This window comes from Morone saxatilis, unplaced genomic scaffold (assembly GCF_004916995.1).
Source record: "Morone saxatilis isolate NCDOM2014 unplaced genomic scaffold, NCSU_SB_2.0 Contig14, whole genome shotgun sequence".
In the NCBI taxonomy this organism is placed as follows: domain Eukaryota; kingdom Metazoa; phylum Chordata; class Actinopteri; family Moronidae; genus Morone; species Morone saxatilis.
The window spans coordinates 19,031,292-19,045,143 of record NW_023339696.1 but is presented as its reverse complement, the minus strand read 5'-3'; the positions used below and the strand labels follow the sequence as shown (position 1 = coordinate 19,045,143).

At 40.6% G+C, this 13,852-nt stretch overlaps 1 protein-coding gene across 2 annotated transcripts in view; it reads right to left on the bottom strand.

Moving 5' to 3' along the window:
- Positions 1-13,852, bottom strand: part of asic2 (acid-sensing (proton-gated) ion channel 2) — a 327,047-nt gene that overhangs the window by 4,152 nt on the left and 309,043 nt on the right. For both annotated transcript variants that reach the window (XM_035655802.1, XM_035655801.1), the window contains exons 3-7: positions 13,307-13,434; positions 8,775-8,925; positions 8,432-8,488; positions 1,995-2,148; positions 1,021-1,112 (exon numbers count right to left, since the gene is read on the bottom strand). In XM_035655802.1, coding sequence (XP_035511695.1) covers positions 1,021-1,112; positions 1,995-2,148; positions 8,432-8,488; positions 8,775-8,925; positions 13,307-13,434 — 582 coding nt within the window. The remainder of the gene's footprint in view (positions 1-1,020; positions 1,113-1,994; positions 2,149-8,431; positions 8,489-8,774; positions 8,926-13,306; positions 13,435-13,852) is intronic.

Below are 13,852 nucleotides of genomic sequence, written 5' to 3'. Positions count from 1 at the left end.
TGCAGCGAGAGGAGCCGGGGATTGAACCGCCAACCTTCCACCCTACCTCTGAGCCACAGAAAGAGGCCTGAACCCAGTCCTGACCCATGCCTTTAACACCTGAATCCAACTGCTAATGCCAAATTTAAGACCCAAACATGAACCAAGGTCATATTTTTGCTTTATTTATCAATTACTGATGATTAGCTTAGTTTCAGTTCACTTCAGTTCAAATTTGCTTTATTGACATGAATGTCACAACACTGTTGCCAAAGCATTAAAAAGCAATGAAACAAAATAAGTACACGTAAAGAGTAGCATGTGTGTGTGTTTGCATTATATTTTTGTGTTTATGTATATGTATTTGTGTGTGTGATTTTGTATGTGTGTTTGTATATGTACAGGTGTGTTTCTCTTTTTATTGGGCATTGCGTAGAAAGAGAGATATTTCTTAATAATAGTACTTTTGAAAATAGCAAAAGACCAAAGCTTTAAACAACGAAACAGACTCTAAACATGATCATTTGTTTGCAAGTTTGAGTCATGTAATAATCCACCTCATTTGTGTATTATTTCTTCCCTTTCACATAAAATGTCTCAAGCATTGGATTTCAAATAGGATGAATCACATTTGGCAGTTTTAGTAACTAACATCTGCCTCACTCCCACGAGATTTCCATTTAATTAAACTGGTCGATATTAAAACAAGTGACAGCAACAAACTAAAGAAAAGTGACCTCTTTATGTTCAATTGAAGCTTTTGGTGAGACTAATTGCTGCTCTTTTCCCTCTGCTACTAAAATCATTTCACAGTGCCGACATTTTGTTGATGGCTTGTCACAAACTGTAATGGCACAATCAGTAAGTCTGTTGACCATCCAGACAGGCATCTTTGAATTATCTTTTTTAAATCTGGTGCCATGAGTCACAGTGAACCATTTCCCATGAATCAACACATAATTTCAAAAGTAGCTTGGTAAAGACTAACGTCCTTTTGGATTCAGGTTTTGAAAATAATGGTAACATTGAGTAAAAACCTACCAAGCAAACCTGCCACCTCGTAAGCCTTCTTTTGCTCGATGGTTTCATAGTTCAACGCCTCAAAAAACACGTCCAACACCAAGATGTTGTCTCTGCGAAGGGAAAAACAGGGCATTTGTTCTAATGAATTCCACATCAGGCAATCTCTTGGCAAGTAACACAATCAGCAACAGCCCATGCATCTCCTGCAGAGCTGGGCAATCAGGGAAACACAACCACTGTGTGGGAGGGGAACACACTTGTTGCACAGCCAGACAGAAACTCTAATTCTTTAAAAACTTAATTTAAAGTGCTATAGGAAACAATGTGGGCAGTTAAGAGGCTCAGTAGTTAGAGCTGTTGTCTTGATTCTACAACGATCCACTCTGTGGTGAGTTTGCATGTTTTTCCCTTTTTAATGTGAGTTTCCTCTGGATGCTTTACTCCACATTAGGTAAATTAGAGCCTATGAATATGTGTTGGTGTAAATGTGAATGCTTAAGTGTAGCCCACCTTGGTGCATTGATAATGAGTGAATTTGGGAGAAATCCCCCCAAAACAATCAGCTGCACTCATTCATGTATTCATGTTTCCTAATGTTTTGCCTACAGCACATGACAAACCATATAAAGAATTGGTGCATATTACTTTAAAAGTGTTCCCAACTGTTTCTACCTACAATCTGAAAATGTACCACTTAAGATTAAATCATGCATATAAACATTTCAGGAATATGGCCCATTGATTGGTTAAACGGGCATGATTTAAGCACATGTATTTAAAGTTGTATTTATGTTAATTCTATGCTATTAGCACAAATCTTACTTACCATCCTGACATTACGTGTAGCACCAGAACATCGTGTGCTGGTTAAGAAGTTTGTAATTGCGACCATTAAACAGATTAGACTTATTTGCAGTCTCTTGCATTGCCTGCTGGTGAACAGACAGCACAGAACAGCACAGACACCATGACAAGAGGCTCTGGCTACTTACGTGATGTACTTCTCTGACTTGTTGAACTTCTTCTGTAGGTAGCGGGCCGAGGTCTTGCTGGGAATTTTGACCATGGACAGCTCTTTGTTGTAGCGGGTCATGTTGCACGGTGTCCTGCACATGCAGTTACTGCTCTCCACGGCCGACAGTTTAGCTTCACGCAGGAGGGTGATGGAGAGGGGAGGAGCATACAATGGGGGAGTAAAATGGAATGAAATGTGGTAGGATAGGTTGAGGATGATGAACACAAGGGAAAAAATGCTCTTTTAGACACAAAGTGAGATTTTTCCTTTACATTTCAATCACTCTGAAGGCAGAAAATGTCCCAAATAGATTCCCAGATTCACAGATATCTTGCCCCTGCTTTGGGTATGAAGTTGTGGTTAAGAATATTCTGCTGACAATATGCCAGTTTGTTTAAGCCTTCACCCCTGCGGCAAATCATATTCAACTGGAAAACCAACGTCTTTTTTTTTATTCTGAGAACTTCTGCCCAGAATAAGCTGTAATAATAAAATGCAATAAAAAGACCAGGAGGAGATCATCTGCAGAAAATCAACTCACTCTTGAGGCTGCAAAATGAAGCTCAGTTCAGGAAGACTGCCTCCTTCATTCACAATTCTCTCACTCTCCTTCTTCAATCAGCTGACTATGGGCTGACTGTATCTGTTCTCCTCTCCATTATTATAAGCAATTACACATTATGATACAATAAGGTCACTGTAAAGTCACGATAAGCTTCTAGACACATTTAAGTCTTTATAAAAAATAATATAAAATAATAATAATAAAAATTAGTCTCCAATTGGAAATTGTGCAACAATTCTGATAATATATAAAGTTTTTTAGCAAAAATGACAAATGTTGCCTTCATTACAGCCTCTCAAGTATAAGCATTTTCTGCTTTTCTCAATTCTCTATAATTGGAAATTGAACATGTTGCATTTTTGGACTGTTAGTTTGACCAAACAACATCAACAGAGATCATCTTAGAATCTTAGAAAGAGCATTTTTTTTTTTTTACTATTTTCTGACATTTTATATACAATGATTATTTAGTGTGACGAAAAAATATTATATATACATTGCAGGGCTTCAATCATTTTAAATCAGTTCTTTGTAATGTTCTTTTCTCACCTTTTTTTTCTTTTTTTTGTATCTAAGCAACATAAGGGTGAACTAAAACCATACTAGTTTGAACCCACCACAGCCAATTACTTCTGAGTCACCACATCTTTATAGTGTCTTAGCGCAGCTGCATGTCAGTGCTTTATCACGGCTGATACACATTAAAGTTTATTGTGCTCAAACTAAAGTTGAAAGGCAGAGAAAAATACATCTATCATTCTTTATCTGATTAAAAGCGGTTACACATACAGTACATAAAAACTCAGGCATATAATAACACACAGTTGCAGGGGCGGAGCTAGAGGGGTGGCCGGGGTACCACTGGCCAGCCCTAGAACCTGATTGGACACCCTGGGTGCCACCCCAGTTGATTTGACAGGTCACTGCTTATGTCACGTTGAATAACAGCAAGATTTTTTAAACGCAAACAGAGAAGGGCAGAATAAACAGATAACAATGAAGAGGAAGGGATATTTCCAAATTTTTTGCCTAAAAAAAAAAACAGATCCAGGGCCACAGACAGAACCCCCAGCCGAGTCCAGATATCTGGGCTGCCTCCCAACATGAAGCTTGCCTCACGCAGGCAACGTTATTCATTAATTCTAATACCAATGCGGTCTTTATTTGATCGTTTTGAGTTCTGAGTCTTTTGTTGGCGTCCTAGTGTTCCGCGTGATGTGCAGCCTTTCCTCTTTTTGTATTCCCAAGGTACCTTTTTAACTTTTTCTTTCCGTCCTTACGATGTGCAGCCTTCTCTTTGTTTTCCCAAGACCAACTTTTCCCACGGGTGTTTTTTTCTGAATGAATGACGGTCGGTCAGTGTCGGCGCCAGGTTAGCTCAGTCGGTAGAGCTGGCGACCCGGATTCGAATCCGACTTGCGGTTTCCCAAGATTTTCCTTTATTAGGCATAGTATATAGACCCCTCTCATAAAGCCTTGACCACCCCTTGTATTAAAGTCTAGTTCCGCCACTGCACAGTTGTGCAAATGGCTCCATTCATACTGCGTCTTCAGTTGCGTGGATGTTTACTCCATAAAAGCCTTAACAACAGAACAAGTCAATGTCATTGTCAAAGTCACAGAGGAGCGAATGTAAAGCACCAAACACAAACACGGCCTGAAGCAGCATCCGTGAAACAGCCTTTACTCTGACAGAAACAAAGTCTTCATGTAGAAACGCCAGCCTCTATTCACGGCTCTGCCTTGGCAGTTTGACTCAGAGAAAGAAAAAAAAAACTAAAATGCACTAGATGATTTTGTGTTAAGCCCACAGCCTCCTACATAACACCAACTCTCTCGCAGTGATGGTAATGTTAAGCGACACAAGCCTTTCAAATATAGCTCCATCAAAAGCTTCTCCGGCACCGAGGCGGCTCACACTCCTCACATCACTTTCTTTAAGCTGAAGACTGAATTTTCTTTAGTTGCAAAGTTTAAATAGATCTCATTTAATTTCAGCAGAGATTACCAGATCCTTTCTCACAACCAAAAACTTCTCTCTTTGGACTTCAAAATCTGTTTCGGATTTAAAATCTCACCGCGCACTCTCTGAATGGAAAGGAAAGAAGAAGTTATCAGGCTTATTTCTCACTTAGACAGTTCTCTGTGGCACAACCCGCAACCCACAGATCACAAGGCAGCAATCCCCCACGGTGCCCTAATAGCAGGCGAGGCCACACAGTCACGTAATTGCAAGAGGAAATTCAATATGACTTCTCAGTGGTCTCTTATTTTTATTCAAATGAGACGTTATTGGATACACAGGAGCAAGGCCTCGTGCATTCAAATGATTGATTTCTTTCTCTAAGCCTCTCACCTTTGTCCACTGTTCTCATTCCTTTTCTCTCACACACCCATTTAAATCTAAAAGATCTACCATAATTACCATAATACATTTCTTCCTGATAACTTTTTCAAAATAATAACTATGTGTTAAAACCACCTGATAAAGAAATAAATAAATATATTTCTGACAGGAAGACAACTGATATAACCACTTATTTTGGACACTTTTGGCAGGTTCAGTCTTCTGTTTAGCAGCTATAACGCAAATAAGTGTGTTTTCTGTCTGCGTGTGTAATTATAAGCCGTCTCAGTTTCCTCAAAAGGAAGCGGCTAGATAAGCACATTGTTCACAAACGCACACAGATGCAGCCGTTTCCTATCAAAAAAATATTTTCAGTGCCGTCCCCAAAACTTGAGTGACACAGTTATGTAGAGAGGAAAACCCAATCAAACCTTGCAGGGCGAAATCCTCTCTGGTGGGTATAGCAAATTGGCACTGAGTTTAAAACGAGAATTCATTTGCATTCAATGATCCAAGCTGAGTGAGTGTGTACGTGTGTGTGTTAGGACTGTGAAAGCCTTACTGTTCCAAAAATGAAGCCAATTACAGGAAAGAGAGAGAGAGCTGTCTGGAATAAGCACCAAAACCTCCGACGCTCCCACTGCATCATGCAGTGTAACGTGTTGTTTTGAGTGCATGCTAATGACACATTGGTGAGTTACACAGAATGCTCTGATGGTGTAGGAGCCCGCGGCCTTGATGCTGATTGCCAGAAAGTTTTGTTACCCTTGGCTTTTTTTTTTTTTTTTGCTGTGGCTTTTTAGAAATAATTCTCCTCGGGGTGGAGGCTGAGCAGAGAGACTGGTGTGGGAGGAGAGAAAGCTTTTTCTAATGTTGCTGTAACCAACAGATGAGGTTGATAAGGTCATACATTACTAAACATGCTTTCAAATTAACTTATTATATCTGTATGTTTATGTATGTGCTTTAACAGACTGTTTGCTTTTATTTAGTAAAATGCAAATCATACAATTAATACTACTACTAGTTAATCATATCAAGTATGCTAAAATTTTTTAATTACTATGCAATCATTTGTTAAATGGGTTTAGCTTTAGGGCCAGTAAGCCCAAATCACACAGAAAAACAACACATTTTCTCATTTACCTCATGGAATCTGGTAATACAGACCTCCACCCCAGTACAATGGAAGTAAATATAAGTTCTTTTAGTAGAGATCTCCTGTTTTGATGTGCATAAATACATCTAAAAAAAAACAAAAGAAGGTCCAAAAATACTTGAGGATAATTAAAGCTGGATTTGATTTATAGTTCAGGTTTAATCCGTTCACGATCGGGCCGTATCATGATATAATTATTTTCCTCTCTGTGTTGTCTTTCACTTATTTTGTGATACAGAACGATGGAGGGATACACACAGACTCACTAACTGGAGTCACATCCAGGTAACGTATAACATTATTTAGGCTTGTCTCATTACTGAACAGGAGACAACCGCTGTGCAATCGTTGTGTTTATGTTCAAAGATTCACAGAAAGCGGTGGTTGCGGTGAACAGAAGGTCTGCAGGGTAATGGCTTTGTTAGATGTGTGTTACTGCTGAGAATCTGTCTTCAACTCCTTTAATGTTTTCTTCACTCTTAACCTCCACCAGCATCAAAGACTTGTGGGAGAAAACACAAGCGTGCGAATCACCGTTCTTGCAGCGCTCATGTGGCATCTCTGTAGCCCCAATGTGTGATACATCATTGTGAGGATCACAGATTAAAGGGTTAGTTCAGACTTTTTTAAGTGGGGTTCAGGTATTGTACTTATCCATAGTCAGTGTATTACCGCCAGTAAAAGGCAGTCGGCACAGCCCCAGTTTGGCAGAAGTGGATAAAAATACTGGAATGGAAGCTAAGAGAGGTACTGCTGTGGTCAGGGGCAGCAGAAATATTAGTTCGGATCTGAACTTACGCGTTCAAACACCAAACTTACACAATAACACAAACAAACTAACCGATCGAGGCAGCAGAATACCAGCAACTCCTGTGTTTTGCAAGGTAAAATTACTGTTTTTGTCAAAGGAGTCTAGCAGCTTTAGAGAGAACGATATGAAGGCAGTTTCCCACCGAAAAGGGTTGTCTGCCAGCAAGGTAAATATATATATATATAAATATAGCGTACACTTACACTTAGCTTTTTAGGTGGCTAAAATGTGTTTTTCCGCTGCTCCTGTCCACAGCAGTACATCTCTTCTCGCCTTAGACTGCCATAATGAAGGTAGTAAACTCCCTCTGGGTAAGTACCTCATAACCCCACTTTAAAAAATCTGAATTAACTGTTCAAGTCTTGTTCACACTCCCTTTCCTCCAGATGTTTCACTTGCATTTATTATTAACAATTAGTGAACTGAGCTGAGTGTGTCTGCTTGACACACTGACACAAAGACCCTAGATCTGTATTACAGTATTTGTTACTCTGGACTATTTCTTTGGTGTCTTAATGGAAGAATACATTGTTGGTTAATGTCATTTTTAAATACAGGCTGGGATAGGCTCAACTTGGTAATCAAATACAGGAAAAAGATGAGAAAACATCTCTTTATGAGCCTGCTGCTTTAAAAAATGTTTAAACTCTCCAAAAAACTAATTTGGATAAAATCCCTTTAAAAAGCAACTTGTCTGACTTTCATGAGGCTCTCTCCAGTGTACCGCTATGGCAAAAGGTAAATTATTACACTGAGACATTAAGGCCATTTCATAAAAAGTCAAAACAAAGAAAATCAGATCAATAATTTAAAACAGCTGGACGGGCCAACAGTTAATAAAAACTGACAAAGTTAATATAAAATCTTGAACTTGAAGGACTGGATAAAGGCTGCCAAAAACCGCTTAACTGGCGGTATAATTTAGCTCAATGCAGGAAATATGAGCCATTATCTATCTGACCATCCATCCATTAAATTGAACTCTAACACTGCAGTCCCTGTCTGCTCTGATGTTGGTTACAGACTTGATGAGCCCTTCACACACGAGAGGAAATATTGAGATGAATCCCGTTCTCTTGATAAATCAAAAAGTAGTGACACATTGACTTTCCAACATAAAGTGCTATAGTGTAATTAGCAGACCAGTTGTGTGCCTGCAGAATTTACATGCCGAGTTATTCCTTGACGATGCAATTTCCCTTTTAAATGAGGTCCAATGACAGAGAGAGAGGGTGTGCGGTGCAACGGCGACTATCACCCGGTGCTGAAGTAGATATCTTTTCCTACTTCAGTGTTTTGGCATTCACGATGACGTACAGTAGCTGCTCTTCAGTTGAGCCGTCTCAAGCTTAAAATTCTCTCCTGTGTTGCTCATCTTTAAAGCAGGTTTAGCATTAAAGCTCTGTATCAACATGAAAAAAAGTTAAGCCTAATCCTTGCTGAGGAAAATAATGATATGTAAACCAGAAAATACAGCATGTGTGTGTCTTCTTGACTCATGTTCGGGAGGTTGTGTGTATGTGCAGACTTACCAAGGGCGGGCTCAGCGCAGTCTTTGTACTGCTCAGGTGTGCAGTAAGAAGCATCACCTGGGAAGTTTTAATGAAACACATTCAGTCAGAATTCAGTCAGTGGAAGTGTTTTTGGAAAACTTGTCAAACAAACTATAAACAGTTGGATGAGTCTAGAAACAATATGTGAGGCGCAGCACCCTTTTCCTGCCAGATGCATAATCCCAGGGCTTTTTTAAATGCCAACACCTAATCCAGTATTGACTTGTCATATCAATATGAGGCCTCTCAATGCAGTTTAATCTCCCATGAAATACTGCAACCTTGCTGAAAACTTTTTTTGTTTTGTTTTAACGGTGCTTACCAGGCATGTGCACCATCCTGCAGTTGCAGTTCTCCACAATGTAGCGTGTTTCACAGTCAATCCTGCAGGCAGTTACGCTGTAGACCTGGAAAAAGCCAGACTCCAGAGCCTTCGACTCGCACTCTCCCCACGGGGGAGGCAGGTAGGTCAGCTGCAGGTGAGGAAGGAGGTGCGGGGTTAGTTGGAAGATCAAATACACACATTGGGGTTCACCATACACAATGTAATACTTTATAAGACCTTTTTAATACTACATAGAATGCAGTTTAATATCTTCTTCATGGTCATACCGAGGAAAACCAATTGGGACGACAGGGCTTAAAATTATTATCTCATCTTTTAAATGATTCTTAGTTAACAGCCTGTTGCATGCACAATCCACTGTTGCACCAATCTCACATATACATGCAGATTGTCTCCCAACAGCCCACAACATATAAACTACTGTTACTGGGTATGGAAAGCAAAAAACTAAAAAGTTTTTTGATAACTTTGAAGAGGGAACTGAATTCAATACTTTTTCAGACTTTACAAGACATAATTCCTGCAAACACACATATACAGAGAAAATCCATGTATTAAGCCCAAAATGTGGACAGATCCTGACAGCAGCTCCCCAAAACGTGTGCCTTAGTCTTTGAAACCTGGCCAGTACAGAGAAGCCGAAGAGCCTCACAACAAACCAGGCGGTGCGGAAAACAATTCAACAGATAGCCAGACTCTGTCGTAGAAATCCCACAACGCCCGGCGACGGGAGCACACAAACTCCAAATGTTCTCCTCCTGCTCCTGCAGCTCTGAGGGCTGGGACAGCAGATGAGGAACGAGGGACACCGGGCCGAGCAGTGTGGAGGCCCATCTGCTCCACAACACATGCAGTGCGCTCTAGCAGCGCTCTTGGTATCCATCACCCACCACCCTCTGTCCCCCTGTTCCCTTCATTGTCATCACAATGCATCCCAAGTGAGGCCGCTTTCTTTGCCAAGAGAGCAATTTTTTTTTGGATGAGGCAAAACACAACATCCTGCCAGGTGAAATCTGGCCACAGTTTGCTTGTTAGTACTGACAGAATTTGAAAGCCTGCCCCTCCGATCAGGCGATGTTGTCTCACTGCTTCTAGGGAGTTTGAGGCTTTAGGTCTGCAGATACAATCACTTCCCTAACTCAGTAAATTCAAACACAATCCAAACAGCAATCTAGCATGCTGAATATTTCAATGTCCAAACATTGCCTCTGGCCATTTATGTCTTTTTTCTATAATGACTCCTGTGATAATTAAATATACCCTCCCTGATATGCCACCAGCAAGCACAAGCAATGAATACCGACATCCAGCTGCTAATAATTTTATTAAGGGACTTAAGAAAGGTGCTTTTCAGCGATCATTAACCTTTAAAATCACCTTCATACCTCAGCTAAGTTCGGCCTAATTAGAGTCAGATGTGGCTGATTCGAGATCTGATTATTTCTTTGTAATCAGATAATCCAAGGTGCTCAGTATCACTTTTCACTGTGTTGAGACCTGCTGACCTGATTATGGTATATCTAATAAGAGCCAAGGCCTGTGCACCACCCACTGTGTTATTAATCAATGTTCCATTCCCCAGTTATACCAGAGCAATGCTTTAATTAGGCTTTACAATTCTGTCAGCAGGGACATTGTTAAAAAAGTTGGGTGTGAGGACAGGTTGGGTTTTAATAAGGTCATTGCAATAGTGCTGGTTGGGTGATCTGAAGAGGAAACTGTACTGTGCTGGTTTAAGGTGGACCTCAACGTCAAATCAGCATACAGAAGCAAGTCACACATTTCCAAAAAGTGTCCTCTACTGTGGGTATATTCTCTTTCTTTTGACAGAAGAGGAGCTAAACTGAAATAGAAAGACCCTAAGCTTGCATCAAAAGACAGCAAAGGGTTTTTTTTTTATTATTCCTTGGGAAGAATGACTTTCTTAACCAAGGGACCACCATGCCCTTTTTGCTTCAGTCAAAAGCCAACAGAAGGGCGATTTCTATGTTTGGAGAGCTTAAATTTGAAATTGCCTGCCTCCATGTGAGGACTCACTGTGCGTACTTTGTGCCTTTAGCTAACTTGACGAGGCGGCTTTGATCTAGGCCCAATATTATTAGCCAAAATTAGTTCATTTAAACCCTTTGTCAAAGTCATTTTCACAGGCAGACTGATTGGTATCCATTATAAAGATCCACTAATCACCAGGGTTTTTTTCAACATACTCCACAAGGCCCCATCCCAAATCTTCGCCCCAGATACTCTACCCAATCATCATTACCGTGATTGTTCTTGGACATATTTGAAAGTGCCCTCTGGGTTTCTACAGAAGATGAAGCTTGACGAGACAGGTGGGAACTTCTCACAGCAGGAGGGTTTCTCCCCTTCCGATACAAAGTGCAGTTCTGCATTAATTAGCTGGAGCTAAATTTGCTGAGTTTCCCACTGTGCGGGGCTTGTGAAGAGGGGCAGTGTTTTCACAGCAGGCAGGCAGAGAAGGGCCTGTCTCCGCCCTGCCAATCACAAGAACTGGGACAGATGAGAAGAGAGAAACCCTGGAGGCTCATTACCCAGGAGGCCTAACCATCTCTGGATAGAGCTACTCTTCCCCTTCCTGCCTACCTGCTGAGGTGACTCTCTGTATCACAGCACCACACTGAGCTGTGATGTAGTGAGGCGATGTTTCAACTCAGTTCTGCTGAAGAGAAGTTCTTAAAATTCAAACTGAACTCCTTTTTTTAATAATCTTTTATTCAGCCTCATAAAGTGCACACCTAGCAAGTGAAAAACCAGGGAGAACATGTTTACATGCACTATAAACCTGGTTACTGTAAATCCCCCATCTGAAAACTATTGTTTTATTTGAACTATATCAGTGATGATAGACGAGCACCAAATGCAATTGAACATTGCACACAGTCTAGTGTTGGTGGTAGAAACCGACTTATTTAGACAGATGGAATTATTTTAAATACAAGGATGCATAGCTGCGAGTAATGATCCGTCTTTTCATCCTCCCGCCCTCCTGTCACAGGAAAACTTTCCCTTTCTGAAAAACACGTTCTGAAGTCTTGTCACGCACATACTTGTAAAAGTCAATTAGAAACCCAGTGATACATTCACAAGGCCAAGAAAATCAGCTTTCTTCAGGAGAAATCTAGCTGGGGAAATCAGGTTTCTCTACTTCCCTACTGTGTTTATGAAAAACTGGTTTCTCCTTTGCATGATGTTTGAGAAATCAGCTACTGGAATGTAACCTGATTACTTTCAGTTGCTATAATCTATACTTTACCTTGGATCAAATGTTTAGTTGTATGAAACACTTGTAGTGATTAAATCCACAGACTCTGCAGTTCTCCTCATCCCTACGAAGCTTTTATGCAACTTCCAGCTCATTGTTTTACTGCACGCAACTTTTGTGTTTTGGCTCCATGCTCTCATAGTTTGGTTTTTGGCTGCAGCAGGCAGTGAAAAATCTCTGAAAACCCATTGTACACTACCTACTAAGCATCAAACAGCAGACACACAAAGTTATAAACTAGCAGGTGAACACAGCAGAGCATTTAGTTGGGAATAAAGTGTTCACATTTGCCAGGTGGCCAGAAACAACTCCAAATGAATGCAAATGCTGGTCCGTGTCTGCTGGATGAGTAAATAGGCTGTAACTGTTTACTAACAAGTTCCTTGTATCAATTTTAAAGTTGTTAATATGTATTTACAGCTTGTTTCTGCTGCCCCCAAGTGGACAAACAATCCGTTTTTGCAGGTTTAAATGCCAAAGGAAAAGAAAATTCATTCAAATGGCATAGACATAACACCATTTAAAAAATGAGAGGGGAATACATTTATCTTGACATCTATGTCTGCTCAACTCACACTGTTCAGCCAGGCAGTACATTTTTAAAAGCTTAACTTGGAGGCAGAAAAAGAGAAATAGAAAAAGACAAAAACATTGACAATGAAAGACAGAACTAATAACCTTTGGTAAAATGGATCCCTAGTCATAATATAAAGACATGCAGCTTGGCATTGTAGAAACACCCTCTCTGAGGATTGTTCAACTTAAGCCAAAAGGAGGAAAAAGAGAAGAAGTGAAAAACAAGCCTCTGGTGACATTTACATCAAATACCTTCGGCTCTGTATATAGACCTGCAGCCTTTAATATTGGCCCTGTGTGATGGAACAAAGCTTCAGTAAGATTGAGTGTGGCTGAGTTCAAGTGAGGCACCTCTCTACCAGCAAGGTCAAAGCCACTGGAAGTTATCATTTGTCAGTCAACAATTACCAAGAGACCACAGAGGCCAATTGGGTATCCTGAGGGTATTGGGACACACAAGCAGCCACAAACCCACTCACACACATGAATGCACGCAATTCCATCATGCCTTTTACTTTTTTATTTATTTATTTTTTTATCTCTGAGCGATAAGCTGAACATGCGGATTAGACGTGAAAAACAGCACAAGGAAGAGAAATGATTAAAAAAAGCTATTAACTGTGTATGAGTGGGAGTCAGGGACACCTACCCTCTGCTCCTGTGTGGCTACAAAAGTCTGGAAGCCAGGGGCCACGCCGAAGCCCAGCTCGTGAACGAAGGGGGGCTCTGCCTGGCTGTGGATCTGCACCCGCACACCTGCCTCGAAGGCTGTGTCCTCTGGAAGGGAAGACAGATGGATAGACCCAGTTAGTTGATTCATTCAGTCAATAAACAAAGATAAATATGCAGGAAAGGAAAGAAACTTAAATGTCTTTGGCTTTTTTACTGATTCAGATAAACTGCTCAGGGAATAGCGGAGCAAAAAAAAGAAGCTGTTTACATTCAACAGATGTTGCTGCAGAGAGACAAAAAGCAAATTTCCTGTTTGAAACAACCTTTCAGCGAATGAATTTGGAGCTCTCATCACAAAGCAACAGGCTTTTAAGATTGTCTTTATTATAACACACCCTCTCAGAGAAGTGCTGTCCCATTTGTCTTTACATCAAGCACAGGTAGTGAAAAAGGCTCCATAGATGAAAAGGACCTTCATCCTGCCATTCAGACCAGTTATACGCACACACAAAAACACACACAC